General features: G+C 49.2%; 1 protein-coding gene across 3 annotated transcripts in view; it reads right to left on the minus strand.

Annotated features, from left to right (window-relative positions):
* The window catches only part of ATRN (attractin), a 156843-nt gene extending 153381 nt beyond the window's left edge, over positions 1 to 3462 (minus strand). For 2 of the 3 annotated variants that reach the window (XR_008735201.1, XR_008735187.1), the window contains exon 1: positions 2995 to 3462. Coding sequence is in view for 1 of the 3 variants with exons in the window: in XM_055727074.1 (XP_055583049.1) it covers positions 2995 to 3335 (341 nt within the window). In the remaining 2 variants the exon portion in view is untranslated. The remainder of the gene's footprint in view (positions 1 to 2994) is intronic. The other variant, XM_055727074.1, reaches the window with a different exon arrangement.
* Positions 3463 to 18691: the final 15229 nt, after the last annotated feature.

The following is an 18691-nucleotide window of genomic DNA, read 5'->3' on the forward strand; positions in this document are numbered from 1 at the left end:
AATACAGTCATCATATACATCTAGATAAGGACAGAAAGATTAACATGCCAAATTTAATTACACCTCTCAGTCAAGCAGATAAGAGTGTGGAATATACCACACTTACAAAATAATTTTCACCTGCCCTTCTACTTCCCATTTGTACCTACAGCATCTAATAACATGTCGAGTATTTTAAAGCCAAGCTCTTGACAGCCACGCACAAAAACAAAAATAAATAAACCCCTGCAGTGCCATTTCTGACAGGAGACAGAGCAAATTCAAGACGTGTGAAAGTTGCAACTGCATAGCTCTAAATATCATTAAAAACACTTGTTTGCACTTCTCAGAACTCAGTTTAAAAAATATTACTAGAAACTTCAAGTCGCTAATAAATAAACAGCTAAATAAAACACCTAGAGAAAAAACCATGCACTATATTTTCAGTCAAAATTTTAGATCAGTTATGTGTGAAAAAGAAGAAAGCTTTATCAAAATAAACAAGAGGTTAAAAAAAAAAAGGCCCTTAGCAGTGGATATATCGAAATTCTTTTTTTTACTCAGCAGCACCAGTTCTGCCATTTGGAAAAGAAGCCTCTGCCTTTACCCAAATCTAGTCCTCTTAAAAATGACCAATAAACCACTTGAGCAAAGTAACAGGTAAGTGGCTATTTCACAACACACTCTCTCAACTAGAAAAAAATTCTTATCAGGACAGGCAAAAAACATTGCAAAGGAAGCTTTCAGCTTCCAGGGCTTGCCTAGCCTGGCCATCATTTCCACACAAAACCATTTTCAGATTAGTTGCATCACACACCCATATATGAGACTGTCAAAAAAACACAAATAAAAAAATACAAAATTAACTCTTAAAGCACACAAAGTGGTTTTCCTCCATGAGTTCAGCTTATATGAATAGCTTCCCTTCACCCAGATCTACAGGGAGCATCATCAAAGGGTGGTTGGTACTTTCCACAAGAAGCTCCCTGAAAAAGCGATTGCTGCCTGGAACGACCATCCTTTTTTTATTTCCTTCTTTTCCAAGAATAAGCCCTGCCAGGGAATTCACTTAACGCAAGCAGACACACATGCTGCCTCTATCGCTACCACTGCTGATGAAACCAAAGCAGGTAACCATCTCACAGAGACCTCTTCCACTGAAAACTTAAGTTTATGCAGAGAAGCCAGGGTGCCTTTCCAGCCTGTTCCCATGAAGATTTCAGATTTCTCATCCAATGGAATAGACTTTAGACACAGAGCCCAACTAAGGATCCCATCACCAGCCGCACTGGCCTCAGCACTGCAGGCAACATGCTTTCCAGTACCGCACAGCCCAAAGATGACCTTTCCCCTGTACAGCCATCCCTCACAAACACATACACATGGCCTGGACAAGCACAGAGCCGGGGGAAGGTGGGGGGGTGTCTATCTCCCCCCCCCCCCTCAGAACACAGTTTAGCCTTTTTTCTCAAAAAAAAAAAGGACCCCACGCAGAAGAAGGAACCTCACACCACCCCTTGTCCTGTTTGATCCTCTCCAGCTGTCCAGCGCTGGCCTTGTCCCCCAGCAAACATGTGAGCTTCCTTCCACCAGGCCATTATTCCCACTGTCCCTCCCCAAGAGCCAGCATCACTCCCGCACGTGCTCCCCTGCCCAAGAGCTGAGCCTCCCCACGTGCCAGCTACCCCCTTTAAGACACTGCTTCTCTCCCCCGCCCATATTGTTCCCAAATTCAACCTTAACAAAACCAACACCTGCTTAGCTATCTGCCAAGATGAGCTTGCTTAAACCCCATCCCCCCCTCTCCAAACACCCCTACTGCTTCCACCCAGCCCTAACACCTGCTCATATGCCCTTCCTCTCCCACTCCAACCTGCTCCCAGCCAGATCCAGTCCCTTACCTCCACGTCAGTCCGTATCTGCCCCCACCCAGGAACTCGACCCACACCCAGGCTGTCCTCCAGCCACAGCACCTGCTCCCCACTGCTCCAACACCAGCCACCCCCACCCACAAAACCATCCCCCATTCACACACCATCCTTCAGACTTCTACTTAGGGAAGCAAGGGTAGGTTTGGGGGCTGTATGAACATGTCCCCCTACCCAAAAGCCCCCCCTCAGCCTTACATTCTCTCATAAACCCAGTTACCTGCATTTGCAGCCCAGCTCCTCCCATGCTCGGCCCTGCGCACCCCATCATGCCCACATCCCACCCACACAATGCCCTGCGCCCGCCCTGCTGCTCCTGCAGCCCCACAGCCCCTCACACCCCAGCTGCTCCCCAGCTGCCCCTGTGCCAGCCCAGCAACCAACACCCAAAATTCCACCCCCCCGGAGGCACCTCTCTGCGTTACAAACGCCCTGCACGCACCCACCGCCACTCTCCCAAGTGCTGCTCTGAGGGGCACCTGACACCTCCACCCCATTAATCCCAGACACCCCCCCCCCCGCCTCCCAGCCCCAACCGCTGCCATCCCCTGCAGCCCCTCAGGCCTGGCCTCGGGCACGCTCACCCGTGCTCCTGCCACCCTTCAAGCCTCCCCAGACACAGCCACATGCGCCCAGAACCCCTTGCTCTGCACCCAAACCCCTGTTGTCCCCCCACCCGGCTCCCACCCCGACCTTTACACCCCGCTGGATCAACCCCTCACACCCACCCCCCCTACTGTCCCCTGGATGGTCCCTCCGCAGACCCAACCAAGGGACACCCAAGGCCCTCTTGTTCCCTCCTCACCTCCCACCTGCACCTTGATCTGCCCCTCGGGCCCACGGCGGAGGCTCCCACCCCTCCTGAGGCCCCAGACCACCCTCACACCCCCCACCTCCTTATCCCCCTCCCTCCAGGCGTCCCCTTGGCCAGCTTAACCCAGGGCCACCAAGTCCCTGCTGTGTCTGTCTCTCTTGCTTATCCCCCGTACCCGAAACCAGCCGCTCACCCCCACGGCCATATTGTCCCCAAGCCCCCCTCCGGCGACACCCTCAGCCCCCCACCCCCCCCTCCCCTTAGGGGACTCACCTGAAGCGCCCCCCGCAGTGCTGGCACTGGTCGCCCACCCAGCCGGGCTGGCACTCGCACTGCCCGCTGGCCGGCTGGCACCGCCCGCCGTTGGCGCACGGCTTGTCGCATTCCTTCGCCGCCGCCTCCTCAGCGGCAGCGGCGGCGGCGGCAGCGGCGGCGGCGGGCCCTAACCCCGGCAGCGCCGGCATCAACAACAACAGCAGCGCCAAGAGCAGCCTCCGAGGCGGCCTCCCGCCCCGCCAGCCCGGGCCCCGCCGCACCGCCCGCTCCATTTGCCGACGCCGACGCCGCCGACTCCGTGAGGGGCGGCCGGGGGGCGGCGGGACAACGCGGACCATCCGCCGCGGCGCCTCCCGGGACGGTGGCCGGTGAGGGGGCTTCCGCCGCTACGGTGGCCGCGAGGTGTCGGTGCGGAGCGGGGAGGAGGGGACGGGGAGGGGGACGGGAAGGCGGCGGGCCGGGCGCGCAGCAGCCAGGCGGCGCCGGCGGGCCGCGGCCGATGACGTCACCCGCACGCCGGCCACGGGCAGCGGGGTTCCCCCGCCTCCTGCCACCGAGTGGGGGCGGCGGGAGGCGGACAGAGCGGCCGCGCTGCGGGCACCTCTGCCGCCCAGGGAGCATAGAGCGCCGGGGTTACCCCCCCACCCCAGTGTCAGGGCTGACTCCCCCCTTCAGGGCCTGACCCCTGCCTCAGGGCCTGACCCCTCTCCTCAGGGCCTGACACCTCAGCCACCCCCAGACTGCCCCTCATGCCACGGGTGAGGGTGGCACTGAGGTGTGTGGGAGGCCTCGAGGTTGAAGAGGAGGGAAAAGACTGAATAAAAACCGAGTTTGGGGTGGGTTTGCTTCGTTTGCTGCAGGGGCTTTCACCCAGGGCCTGCAGCTCTGCCACCCGCCATCTCCTCATGCCACCCACCATCTCCTCGCACCAGCCTTGTGGATCCCCACGCAGCACTGAGGCGGTGAGCAGCCTCCCCCATTTACAGGATGGACGGCGAGGCCCAGCATGCTGCGGCGATGGGGACAACGGGATGGGAAGGGATGCCACGTCTTTGTGGCTGGAAACAGGAGGAGTTAAAGCTGGAGTTGTTCACGCTCAGATTATGCTTCGGGGTTTTCTGACTGAGAGCTGGATCTGTGCTGAGATCTGCCATCATCAGGTCTGGCTCCAGCAAAGCAGGCAGTTCATGCGAGAGTTACAGAGGCATGTTTATCGTCGCTGGGTAGTAAAGGTTTCCTGTTTAAAATTAGGAAGGTGAATGTGCCTTACTAGTTGGTTGTGTAAGTGAGAAAGCAGGGATCTGCAAAAAGGGATACCTCCCCATCCTGGAAAACAAGATCTCTGAGGTCTTCTAGGCTTTAATCAGTAACAGCAAAGACTGAGGGAGGAAGAAGCAAAGCAATTACACCATTGGTCCTCTTCTGAGTTCACGGGCAAAGCAGCAGGCTGTTTTCTATGCACACCAGCAAGGATGTCATGTGCGGCGGGAAGGGTGGAGCAGAAACACAGATGCTGTTCAGAATTCTCAGACCTTTCATTTTCAGTGGGGTGAAAGAGTGAGAAAGTTGATGATGTTAGTGTTCTTGGGTAAATGTTGCCTTTGGTCTGTCTCCATTGATCTGTTTGTGTCTGGAATTACTCCTTGTTTGAAATGCGGAAGGATGTCAACAGCTGAGAAATTTTCAGGTTTTAAATGAAAGGCAAAAAAATACACTTTTCACATTTTTCCCTATATAAAAGGGTGACTGCGGTTTAGGTACAGTAATGCAAAGACAGACAAGAGACTAGATGGAAATAGCCAACTCACCGTATTTAAATAGTTAATTTGTATTTAGAAATCAAAATATTAGTTACCTGTCTGAGCTGAAGGAGGTTTCTTCAGGGGGAGCCTTGGTGATTTCTAAGTGAGTTACCTGGAATAATGAAGGGTGTTGAGCAGATAGGAAAGAAAACAGTCTAAAGACCAGTTTCTGTCTTCTTGTCAGTCAAGAATCTAACAAAATCATTGTTTATGCATTTTGCCTCTTCTGCTTGAGGCCCCAAGAAGAAGAATGAAATCTTGACTTCATTTTTAAAATGCTGTGCGGGGCTGGCCTGGCCTGGTATCCAAAGGAAATGTAAAACCAAAAAGATGCGAGAGGTGAGAAATGGGTTACCAATACCTTCTAGGCTACGCAGAGTTGGAGACACAGAGAGGGTGTATTTCTATATATGTGCATGTTCCTGGGACACAAACACCTGCCAGCATGCCCTGAATCTGCCGATTCAGGTACCCTCCGCTGTCATTATCCAAGGTGCTACCAGCAAAAGCCAGTCTGGCTCTGAGACTCACCCAGCTCAAGATAAAGCCAGCACATGATGCTGCTCTCTGGATTATCCTTTGTGTGTCACTGGGGTGGGTTGACACTGCCTGGACACCAGGTGCCCACCAGCCATTCTATCACTCCCCTCCTCAGCTAGACCCAGGAGAGAAAATATGACGAAAGTGTGCAGATACAGGCAGGGAGATCACTCCCCGGTTAGTATCACGGGCAAAACAGACTCAGTTTGGGGAAAACAGTTTCATTTATTACCAATCAAATCACAGCAGGGTAATGAGAAATAAACCCAAATCTTAAAACACCTTCCCCCCGCCCCTCCTTTCTTCCTGTGCTGAACTCTGCTCCCAAATTCTCTCCCGTCTCCCACCAGTGGTGCAGGGGGATGAGGAATGGGGGCTGCAGTCAGTCCCTCACACGCCGCTGCTGCCGCTGCCACTGCTGCCCCCTCACACCCTTCCCCCCTCCAGCGCGGGGGCCTTCCCACAGGAGACAGTCCTCCATGGGCTGCTCCGCCATGAGTCCTTCCCACGGGCTGCAGCTGGGGATCAGCTCCACCGCGGACCTCCCCGGGCCGGGCCGGGGGGCACGGGCTGCCTGGCCGGGGGCTGCCCCGCGGGTGGGGGGCACCTCTGCTCCGGCGCCTGGCGCTGCCGCAGGATCTGTCCCTTGTCCCCGGTGTAAGCGGCGCCCCCCAGGCGGTGCCAGCGTGGCCGCTGGGCTGGGCCGTGGCCAGCGGCGGGCCCGGCTGGGAGCCGGCTGGCGTTGGCGCCATCGGGCACGGGGGAACCTGCTGGCACCTGCTCACAGGAGCCGCCCGGCAGCCCACAACGACAGGCCCCGGCCACGCAGGCCCCATACGGTCACGCAGGTGCTGCCCACACAGGTTGCTCCCACCAACTGAAGCCAAAGGGTTCCCACCAGTGGAAACGCCTCTGGACCGGCTTCTGTACTGCTGGTGCGTGTTGGTATTACCAGCTCAGGCCTGGGGTTGGCATCTGCTCTCAAATACTGCCTCCGTCCTCTGCTTTGTCTCTCCCCACATGTTCGTATTTGCTTCAGTTATCAGAGATAACAATACTTACATTTTCACAACACCTGCTCCCCCCTTCCTTCCCAAGCACAGCTAGGTGTTGCACAAGAAATGGAAAGTAAAAACATTGGTGAGAATAAACTTTGAGAAATGGTTCCCATCCTGGGCTTCAGTTGAACATCTCTGCATCGGCATCAGATTTGAAGAACTGCTTGTGTGCTCAGCAATTTGTGTGGGTTTTTTTCCAGCTAGGTGAAAAAATACAAGATGCCATCTTTCCTTGTATCTCTCCCCACCCTTTTTACTATAGTAGTTCCTTAAAATTTGTAAATGAAAATGTTTTCTAGCACATAACTAAAATAATCAGATCTGTGCAGTGGCTGATGGTTGTTTTTCATCAAGCAAACTTTAACTCTCTTAAATGAAGAATTGGAAAAGATCATCCAGCAAATCAAAGTAGGGAAAGAGTTTTCACATCATGACAAGCCGACAGTCCAGTTAACAGCTGTCAGTGGCCAATCTCAAATACTTCAGAGACGACTAACATCTGTGGGTGTTGCACAATAGAAGAAATCCTTCCCTGACCTTGTTAGTGATCACACTGTACCCTGTCGCTGTCTGCACGAAACATTAACTGTGGGAGATCATTATAGTTAAATTGTTTAATCTGTTCAATTTTAACATGCAAAGAATGTTAAAAAATGCTGCTGCTTTTTTTTTTTTTTTTTTAATTAGATGACAACTTTTGAACATGAAAAAGCAGTTGGTAAAGGGAGGAGTTAGTTTAGCCCAGAGTGCAGGCTAGGCTATTTTTATTTTGGAAAACAGAAATATTTCATAATAGACTTACTAGAATGATTAAAACACTCTTTCCTGGCAACAGGCGCAGCAGGACAATGGTGTTTTTGCAAACCGCATGTTGTGAGGGTATTGCATTGAGGGATGGAGGAGTCCCAGTTATCATGGCTGAAAAAAAATAATGCCATCAGAGCAGCACTTGAGTGATTCTTGCACAACTTCATGCAGCACGTGAAATCAACAACTAATTAAGCAAGCATTTCCTTGGACATTGATTTTAGACAAGGCTGTACAATGAGCAAGTGCCACCAACACTGAGTTATGTTTGGAGTGAGGAGCTACACTTGCCTCTGTTCACTCTTGCTGCCAGACTTTTATGACCCTGTATGTTGTCGTTATACGTGTAGTTGAATGCATATTTACTCAGCGCATGTTTGCTTAGTATATAAGTTACTGCCCACTTCATATGCCAAATGACAGGATAGCCAGAGATGCTAATTAATGAATTGCTCTCTGGGGTGAAATTATGTCCTCGTTAAGAAGACTCCCATTGATATTAATAAGGTCAGAACATCATTGCTGATGTCTGAGTCACAGCTGAGCTGGATATCACGGATGTGTTAACAATGGAGCTGCCCTGGGAAGCTGGTTGCTCAGTCTGTTTATCTAAACAACTCAAAATGGCTAAGTCATGGTGATACCTGGGGTCAAAAATCAACTGAAGCCATAACCATAATGCTGCATTGTACATGCTTTTTTCCTTCCCTTGAGATGAGCTGTTTCACAGGAGCCCTAAACTCCTGAAGTAACTCCCTTCTCAAGGGCCTGGAACCAGCCATTTCCAATTAGCTTATAACCATCACCAGTTTTTCTGTTCCACACCCAGCCTGCCGTTTCCACCCACTGCAACCTTTGCCCATGTTCCCAACTCCTTAGTGTCTCCCAGCCCTGTCCCTTCTGTTGAAGGTACTCCCAGCTGCCCTAGTTGTATCCAGATGATATGGCTCCAGCAGCATGTCCTTGCTCCCTATCCAAAAACTCCTCCATGATCTAAAAACAGCAAGAAGAAGGAAAAGGATGTCCTGCCATCCAGCACTGTCATCATCCCTTGCACTCCACTAGAAATTCCTCGCCTTTCCAGGCTGAAGAAAACTGCAAGAAAGAAATTCTTGCTATTGCAAAGAGCAGCTCACACATAGCTCTAAAGCCCTTCTCATTAAATGCAACTTCAGGCCGAGCAACTGAGGTGACTCAAAAACCTGTTTTCCCCAAAGCTCCTCTTCCTTCAGCACCCATGAAGTCTGAGTCTGAACAGGGTCAGACCCAGACCAAAATATATTCACTTGAGATGCTCGTCGCTGTCTGGGGAGGTGTGTGGGCCAGCCCCACACTTAACAACTGCCATGCGATCTTCCTTCAAAACACTCTCTGGGTCGTTTGAAGGGCTTGCTTTGGGATTTTTTTGGGGGTTTTTTCCTCTGCAGAATTCAGACTTCCTGCAAACAACTCACCCTTGTTTCCCTTTGGTTTCTCTGATCATGTCCCAGACCTCACACTAGCACAAGTCCTCCTTCTCTCATGCAAATCAGGTGCTTTTCCACCGAAGGTCTCCAGCTGATACAAGTGTCAGAGCAGCAGGAGTAAGCACAGAAACCTTCTATTTTCTACCCACCCACCTGGAAATCCTGCCGTGAGCCTGTTTAACAACACACATCCAATTATTAAGCACATTTGGGCATAAGCTCAGAGTTTGCTAGAAGTCTAGTTTGACCTCTCTTTTTCCTTCATTTAGACGTGGATGTAATGAACAAAGGTCCTTCAAAAATACACTGAATAAGGAATGAAATACAGTAACTGAAGTGCTGCCAGGAACAAAGGTCTGATAGATTTGCAGGCACGGTAATGATGAATAGCTGAGAAATACCTCCCCATCTGCACAGTAGCTCTAGATCTTTCAATTTCAGGATAGGGGGAAATTAGTAATAAAACTTCATTGAACTGGAGAAATTAGGAGAGCAAATGAAGAACATTGCACCCTTCCAGAGCTGTTGTGGAAATGGTGGTTAGTGAGACAGGAACAGCCCCCATGGACCTGGGTTAAATCATCTGTCTCTGTGCAGAACCCTGCAAGAGCTCTAGTGATTACAAATGTTAGGACCTCGGTTTTATATCTAATTCAAAAGAAACCATATTTCATACTGCACAATCCTGTAGCACCACAGAGGCTGCTGGATCGATCTGGGTTCAGCAAAAAGCATCACAGTGGCCAAGTTAACTTGCTGTATATCTGCTCCGCTTCTGTTTTTCTTGTAGATTTTCTATTTTCAGGTCGTGTCTTGAAGGAGCTTTATGGAAAGATCTGACCCTTAGATCTCCATCTGGTTTTAGTGGGAAGGTGGGCAGGCTCAAAAGACCAGCATCTGATTGCCTCAAGTTGGGTAGCTGTGAAAACAGAGTGTCTATTTAGGAAAATGTTGATTTGTGTAGACTAGGGACTAAAATTAGGTCTAAACCTGTAAAAAGTGTGGCTCCCAGCCCAGAGACGTAATCTCTGTAAAGCCAGTCCTCTGAAATCCTGGTGTATTTTGAGGTAACCTCCAGCTTCATAACAAAAATCAGAGTATTGTGTAAAGAGTAAGGAGGAAAAAGGGGAAAAAAAGTCAGAAGAAAGTAAGTTGCGCTTCTTGGGACCAGAAAAATCACTTCAGCGGACCACCTCTGACATATTATTTGGAAACTACCAAAAGCTGGTAAACTTGCTGCAGAGAAAAAAAAAGCGAACTGCATTTTCAAACTCTGATACTTACAAAAAGAAAGGGTTTGTCTGCAAGCAACTCTTCTGCATAGCTTAATCATCCAATTCCAGCCTGCTCTTTGGAAAGAGCGTGTTGAATACATCAGCCCTTTTTTGCAAGAACAGAGCAAAGTCCCAAGTGTAGCAAGTAATTGAAAGATCATTGACCAACAATAGCAAGTTAGATGCAGTCTGGGGAGAGCCTAGATGCAATAAAAATAGCTCTGTCTTCCCTCCTTCCTTCCGAATCGGAGCCCGGCAAGAGGATAACGAAAGGCATTCAGAGCCGCCGCCGAAGCCCAGTATAATGTGACCCCCTGCACATTCAGCTGGAGGGAAGGGGCTGAAAAGAGAGGAGCTGCCGTCATTGTGCAGGGTATTCTTGGTAGGAATAAAGGGAAGCAAGGCAGTTTTGTATGTTCAAAACAAAAACCTGAACAAAACAGCAAAGATGGGCTGCATATTGTTAGGGGCTGTGCCAGATGCTCCACGAGAAGCATCTCTGCTGTGCCTGACCTCGACGACTCTCTCCTCCGACACTGGGGCTGCAGGAGCAGCTGGCACCCGTGGGGGATTGATTGAGAGCCTCACCAGCTATGGGTGCCAGACTCTTACAGTAACTCCACTGTCCCAAGGGCACATCAGCAGGCAGGCAGGCAGATGGTGCTGGGTGTGTTTGACGAGGTCTCACCTGTCATAGAGAGATCAGATTTGCGAGGAAGAGGAGGAAGGGAAGGGGATGCTATCACATTCGACCTCCCCATCCTCTCCTCTTCCCCAGCTCATTTGCAGAGGCTTTTGCATGCGCACCACTTCCTTGCCTTTGCCCTTTCTGGAGGGAGTCAAACAGTGCTGCCCAACCCTCGTTGACACTACTACAAGGAAACGCAATTGCTGCCCTTGACATGCAGGCTGCCTCTGGCTGACTCACATACCCGGGATGGAAACACCTTCCCTAATCAGCCCCTGGCACCGCTGTCCCCATGGTAGCTTTTACCACCCAGGAACTGGAGTCACTCCATCAGAGGGACTACGGGAAGGTCAGGCACCGCTCCAGGGATGCAGGTGCATTTCTGGCTGCTGCACAGACAGACCCAGTGCGGGTCTGCTGGGTGCAATTCCACTAACAGACAGTAATTAACTGAGGGATTGAAGCATAAGCATACCTGTAGACACTGCTTAGGTTTATTTATGTCTCTTAGCTCTGCTACCAGTTCTCCCTCTTTCTTCCTCTGGCTCACACATCAGGTTGACTCCTTTGTAGCTCTTGGGAAAGACAACTGAATGTTATTCACTGTTTGGGAGAGGATGCTGATGTCCATTTTCTCAGCTGCTTGAAGCCTTAACCACCTTCCCTGGCTATGGCCAGGAAAGCAGCAGTGGCAGGAGACACCAGCCTTAGGCTTCAGGGCAGTTTTGCTGACCCCATGCCAAAAATCACCGCTGGAGTGTACAAGCCTCGCATGCTCACATCTCCCTGCTGAAGCTCCCAGGGGGACGGAGCAGGGCTGGCTGTGGTTGTTTGAGCACCAGCCCCTTGACTGAGGCTAACAATCCTGCACGTTTGTTAATAGCTCTCAGGAGAGCCACTCCTGCTGAAGACCTGATGCAGCTGTACATGAAAGCACCCCGCTAAAAAGCCAGTGGGGCCTTTCCACAGCTAAGTATTCCTGACAAAAACAGTCCTGGGGCTCCACATCGCCAGCTCTGCTGCACTCAGTCTGGGGACCTTGCTGTGCAGCGCTGGGCTGCTGATCCACAAGCTCTCCATTAGCTCTCATGCAGAGCTGATAGTAGTTATTAGGAACTTGGCTTTGTGCCGGAGAAAAGAGAGACCGTTAAAAAAAAAAAAGTCTCTGAAAGTACAAATGCCCTCATCCCGACTTTTACAAGAAGAGTAACACCCAAGACTAGCATTTGGGCTCTTCTCCATCAGAAGCACCTTTCTTCTCAGAGCCTTACTATCTTTTTTTGATACCACTCTCTTAGTGGTAATGTCCCTGAAGTTTCATGCACCTTGCTTACCGTCAGCCAGATTTACACCGGAGGCTGTTGTAGCAGAAGGGCACTGAATCTGTACCTTTGGGGCTGAGGAATGGAGTTACGTGTTAAGTTATGTGGTCTTGGGTTTCGTAGGTCTCATCCTTGAGATGTGCAGACTGCACAGCACGCTGGCACTGGGAAGACTGGGCTTCGGAGCATCGCCTGCCAAGCTTTGGAAGAACCTGCCTGAGGGTAGCTCCTGTTTCATACCAGTCTAACACCATCAGCCGTAGGAGAACTGCTGTTTTTTCATAGTGTAAACAAAAAGAACTGGGGCGGCGGCATTCAGTGCCTAATAATGACATGGGCTCTGCTGCTGGCTTCCCTGGGTGAGATTATGCTGGTTTAAATCAATTTAATATTTAGCTGGGGACTGTGTTTGCAGAACAGATGTAAACCCTGTTGTGCAGCCACCCCAGGCTAATTTGGTTTTATCAAATATAGCTCCTCTGGGGTCCACAGCCTAGCATTTATACAAAGTTTATTAAACTACATTTCATCCAAACTTTTACACATGGACCTGTAATTAAGAGGGTGAATGGTCAGGCTGACTTCCGTGGGAGTGGCTGCACACGTAGTTAAACTTGCGCTCGCAGCTTAACGAGAGTGAAACTTCCCCATGGGCTTGCTCATGCCCTGTTGAAACAGCACATAAGGAACTTGGATTTTAGATTACATCTACACATTTTGCTTCCTGCTATCGTGACAGGCCAAACCAGTAAGGAGTTACTGATTTTAAACTGAAACCAGTTCTTCAAATGCCTCTTGCACCTCAGTGCAACAAAATAGTTGTGCAAAGTATAATTGGGATAATAAAGCCTAGGATAATAATAGCATCGGAACAGGTATTTTGCTAGAGGTTGCATGAACAGCACTAGAGAGCAGGAAATGCCTAAAAGAGGGGAATGCACAATTACATCTGGAGCACACACAAAACCCAGAGATGAATTGTCTTATGGACAGAGCAAGGAGAGATGTGGAATCACATAAAAACTTAGGTTGGAAAAAACCATGTCCAAACCTCCCCCCTTCCTCCAAGCAGCTCAAACCACCTAGGAGAAATATTTGGGGCTTGAAAATAAATGGCTAGTCAACACCTCTGACCACTAAAGCAAGATTAATAGTTTCATGCTACTTAACTCCAGTACAGCCACAGATATCTACATATTATAGTGCTTAGCAAAGGATTAAACCAATTTTAGGTGTGAAAGAAACTTGGGAAGAAGAATGCTCACTCCTCACGTGTTTAAATTGGTGTAACTCTGTCAAGAGGAGTATTACCAGGGCATGGGTTTTGGGCAGCATGGGGAAGAGGAATAAACTTCTGGGAGCAGACTCGCAACAGCCTTTGCTCAGCGGGGTGAGTTGCTGCAAAATCCAGGGTGTGAGGGGAGAGGGGTCACGCAGGAAGGGAGAGGGCAGGTGAAAAGAAAAGGAACAGATGGGACCAAAGGGATCTGTTTTGTGTAGGATTTATGATGGTTCATGGGTTCAGTGGCAAGGAGGAACCATCAAGGCTGGCTTCCTGCATCTATGGCTGTTTGGCTCCATCCTGTTGCCCCTGCCCAGGGTGCCAGTTGTACTCCCACCCCATCTGCAGCCCCAGAGGGTCTCATATCTCTGGGCTTCCAGGTGTTGTTGTAAAAGCTCAGCTCTGTGGCACAATTTGGGGCGATTGCCACTGCAATTTGAGCCCTGTGCAGCTTTTCAAGGAAGCATAACGTTTGGCTCAAGAAGAATATTGCTCTGTAATCCCTGGGGCTTCTTGGGAGGAAACAGTGTCTCACTACAATCCAGAAAAGTCTCGGGGGCTGGGGTTGGTTGGTTGGTGTTTTTTTCCATTTTTAATTAATATAACTAAAATGTAAAATGTGTTGTGATATAGAAAAGAAATAATATTAAAAGTCTTTTCAGCTTTTTTTCCCACTGTTTTGAGCTCTCCTCAGCATAACTACTTGATGAGTGCTCAGCTTGAGCAAAGGCAGCAGAGGAGGAAAGGTGAGGGGCAGAGGAATGAGAAAAAAACAACCCCGATTCAGCACGTTACTTGTTGCACATCCCTGCACAGGGATTCTGCAAGGATGCTTCGCCAGCAAAGGCAGCAGGCTTGGAGGTGCTTATGGGCACCACATTCCCCTTGATGTGCAAGTGCATGTTCAAGACTATTGGGAGGCGAAGAGACACCTGCCAAAACAAGAAATGTTGGTTTGGAAAGAGTGGAACTGTCTTGTGCAGCAACTGTTTGCTAAAAGGATCTACTCTGAGCACAGCAAAGGTAGCCACTGCTGCGGTTGTGTTTGAGAATGCAGATGAAAATAGAGCGGGCTTTTCAGCAACAAGATGCTCCCAAGAGGTGTCTTTATAGCAGTACTGTGTGTTTTAGAAACAACATTAAATAGAGGTATTATCTGGGGATCTGTGAGTCAGATTATGTTTGGTACCAGAAGATAAATATGCTATTTAAGCACATAGAATAATACCCATCTCGAAGGAACAGCTCAGGCAATCGATATGACCAGCACATTTGCTAACGGCACGCAGAGATCAGCATTAAGAAGTTGTTGTGGTTAAGCCCTTAACAGTTAGGGAGAGCCAAGAAAACGCATTCCTTGGCTGAACTGTGTTCCAGAGATGAGTAGGCGGTAATGGCCTTTGCAAAGCCATGAATGCTGTCCTCGCTCTAGCCCAGAAGTTCTGCATGGGTTCCAGGTTATTTGATATTTTTTTAGCAGCACTGCCTCTGCCTCAAAGGGTGGGACTCATCTCAGCTGCCTAAGACACTGACAGCACAGATGTCTCCTTCTGAGCTAGTCCCAGAGGTATTTTCTGCAGTCAGTAGAGAACTGTAGACATTGCAGCATGGGTTTTCCTTGAGCTGCTTTACACGGATGTCTACCCTGTGGCACATACCCTCTCCTGGGACCGTAAAGGCTGCCTAAACATGACAGATACCTGGCTCCCACTCACAGTCATCTGCAGACCGAAGCATGGCAGAGTTTTGCTTTCATACAGGGACACTCATTCCTGTGTGAGGGCAGCCTGTTACATCTGCCCCATAGCACAGCCCAAGCTCCAGAGCTCCTGGTTCAGGTCTCAGCACTGCACTGCTTGGGCTACTAGGCCTCGTGGCTGGAGGACCTTGGTCTCTGCAACCCTCAAGGCGGCTGCTGCAGACTCCTGTGGGTTTGGGTTCAGATGATTTTGCTCAGGTGCTTTAGCCATGCAACGTCCCACTGCTGTGGTGGTGCAACAGGGGACTCTGAGGAATGCTCCCTTGGGCATGCTGTCTCCAATACTACTTCTACCTATACAGCAAGATCACTGCTGTAGATCTGCATATGCTCCTCAGCAACTCCAAGACACAATCTTAAAATTGTATGGTTGTCAGGGGGGTTGGGAGGTCTCTAGCCCATCCTCTGTCCCATGGCAAGGCTGTTGCACTGTTGCAAACCTGGGACACATCAGTTTGCTCCATTACTGCTCACTGAAAGCAAATGTTGCTTGCTGTCTGTGTTGGAGGTGAGCCCATACGGGGGATACAGAAGCCAAGGTAGCTCTTGATGGCTTGTACATGGCTGTGTGGAGCTAGGGAGGGGGGCTCATCCGCTGCTCCTGAGAAGGAGCTCTGGGAGATGCTAGAGCTGCCATGCCAGCAGGCAGTGGTGGTCTCTCAGGCGTGGAGCTTACCGTTGCACTTCAGCATGTTGTGGAATTACGTACATGAATATTTTAACCTACCACATGCTCCATATGCTTACAACCAGTCCTGGTACTGGCCTGAAGCCCCACACAGAAAGGTGCCCTACCAGCGCCTGCCAGTCTGACATATCGTCAGATCCTCCTGTGTAACTTTCACTGACTAATAATTACATGTTTTCTTGAAAATAGTATTGAATCAGATCCCATGATGAGAATATGTGCATTTTCAAAAAGATCAACATGTATTTGGAATGTATTAGTAAACAAAGTGTTTAATTTTTCCATTATCAAGCATGGTTTATGCATACATCTGGTGACCAAAATACTCCAGCACTCCAGCGTTCTCTGGACTAAAGACACAATATGTGCTGCATTTTCATGTTTCCATACCGATATTTCAGCATTTTCCCATTACTACTTCTTCACTTCCATTTTGATTCTAAATATTATTTTCCTGTGTCAATTGAATATTGTACATGTTGTTAGGGCCTCAGGTGAGGATTAGAGGTTTGGCACGTGGGATGTTAAGCAAAGCAAAACATCTCTTCTGCAGAAAGCTCATGACTGAGTGGCAAGCAGGACTCAGCAAGTGGAGGAGCCAAGCAAAGGGGGTGAGCAGGATGATGAGTATCCCATTGAAAAGCTGTGACTTTTAGCCTGTGTTTTGCAGACTTCAGCAAGAAGTGGCTTTCCACGTGTCAGAAGGGAGTTCCATGGGCAAGGCTGGGGAGACAGCTAAGGAAAAAGCAGACAAAAATGTCAAACTTTGGGGGTTTGCAAAAGGGTGCAGCTACACGGAGAAGTGAGTTAAAGTAAAAAAGAAGGAGCTGTTATTTGGTGTAGGCTCAGACTGTGAGGCAGTGGGAGGATGAAGGCACAAGGGCAATGTGTTTGAGGGATAAGCTGGGAAGACGATCCCAGCAGTGATGCTTTATGGAGTCCCAACATGCTCGTGGAGAGGTGCCATAAATAACCCTACCCCTCAGGCCAGCTTTCACCCCTTTGGCTTGCACAGAAACCTCATGACCATGTAAAGTGGCTCTTTTTCATAACAAGACCTATGAATTATTTTATTTTTTTATCGTTTTCGCTCTCCCTTTGCTCAGAAATGAATGCATTACCTTTGGGGCAAAAATAGCAAAAAATAGACAATTTGCCTGCATAAGATATCAAGCTAAGGAGTGAGGAGGACAAGGGGGAAATAACTCAGCTGGCGACACGGGGAGTTATGAGTGGGAACAGGGGGTTAAGAACAAGGATTTTTATGGTGGAGTAATTTTAATGACAGACAACAAGCACCCTGCAATAATTAAGTGCTGAAAAATAACAGCCTACCATTAACTGATCACATTATAGTCTCCACAGTGATCATATAGCAGTCTCGATAATGGTGTCAAACCAGGATATTCACTGGGGGATTAATGAGCAGTTACAACACGAAAGCTCCTCGCCAGAAGGTTATCTCCAGGAAATGCCTGCAAGCTCGATTGTTATTACTTAAATAAACAGCAAATGGCATTGTTGGATATAAAAGTTTTTACATTGTCTTATAAAAATGTCAGCACAGAGGTGAAGAGGAAGTATTTTACAGCATATATCCAGATGCAAACCTCTTTTCCACATCTTTTGCCATATCTTTAACACCCCAAGCTCCTTAATTTGCTCATGTGTACCATGCTGTGATTGATGTGTTCCTGATATCATTTTAGGGAGTCCTCTGCCCTGGAGTGTGGTTATTTCTGCAAGAGCTGTTCTGTGAGGGATGTTAATATATTGTTCCCATTTCTATATTCTATTTCTCCTAGTGTGAAAATACCTTCTTCTTCTGCACAAGCCTACAGAGTATGACAAAATCCTGGCTGATGGTTAGAAAAGTTTCAGAAGCTGCTGGGGAGCACCTAATCCAAGAATTGGGACTGCTGATTTTATTTTCCTCAGACTGGTATCTCTGCTTTAGAGGCATAAGGATTAAAAAGGCTTAGAGAGGGGAGCCTGTCTTGTGTTTGGATGAGCACTGCTTTGGAGATGGCGATTAAATGCTCCACTGACTGTTTTTAGAGGATTTGCCTTGTGTGAGATGATGCTGTAAAAGTTACCCATCTACCTAGAAAGCACTGATGGCTGATAAGGGGGCAAGGCAGGAGGCTGGATGAGGGTGACTCAGGAGTCAGGTTCTCTCAGGGAAATTAACTCTGTAGACACCGAGATAATTAACTTATTTTAATCTCTGTCATCCAGGACTTAGTTCTGTTACATGAGCCCAAACTCAGGAGACAGTGGTGGACAAGGTCCCTGGGATGAGAAGCCGTGAGATTTCATGGATCATTGGCCACCTCTTGTCCTTAGGGAGAAACTGTCCTCCATGCCCCAGCTGACAGAACAAACAGACTTGAACTGAAATGAATGAGATTGGAGTTAGTCAGTGGAGGAGTATTTCTTAGGACATGGTCAGGATAACGAAGCTCTGATATCGAAGCCACCAAAGCAACGTCACTGGAGATGACCAGGCACAGGGTTGACAACCACTTGTTGGGAAGGCTTGAAGTATGGACTGGAAAAGCTCTTTACAGTGCCAGTGGTCTTCCTCACCGGGGCTGCAAATCAGTGCTGGGGCAGAGGACCTGTTTCTAATACGTGAGTCTTGAGATCCTCAGCCTGGGATACCCTGACATGTGTGTTTGCTGCCTTAAGCCATTGTACACAGGCCACTGAGATGGGATAGTTCAGCCCAGACACAGTTCAGGCCACCATCGCTTCGGCCTGTCCTACTATAGGGTGGCAGAACTGGGATCGCGAACATGCAGGTGGCCAGAAACTGGCCTCTGAAGCTCTCTGCCTTCCAGCTTCTTCACTGCTGAGTTAAACCAAGCTTGCACATGAGCAGATACACAGGGAGCATCCCAGTGGCTCTGCCAGCACCCAGCATTCACAAACAGCATTTGCATGGCATTTTCTGTGTCCCTCACATCTTCTGTAATTACCCAGAGGACTTTTCCATCCCACCAGCA

The sequence above is a fragment of the Falco cherrug genome, chromosome 1 (assembly GCF_023634085.1).
Source record: "Falco cherrug isolate bFalChe1 chromosome 1, bFalChe1.pri, whole genome shotgun sequence".
Taxonomy (NCBI): Eukaryota; Metazoa; Chordata; class Aves; order Falconiformes; family Falconidae; genus Falco; species Falco cherrug.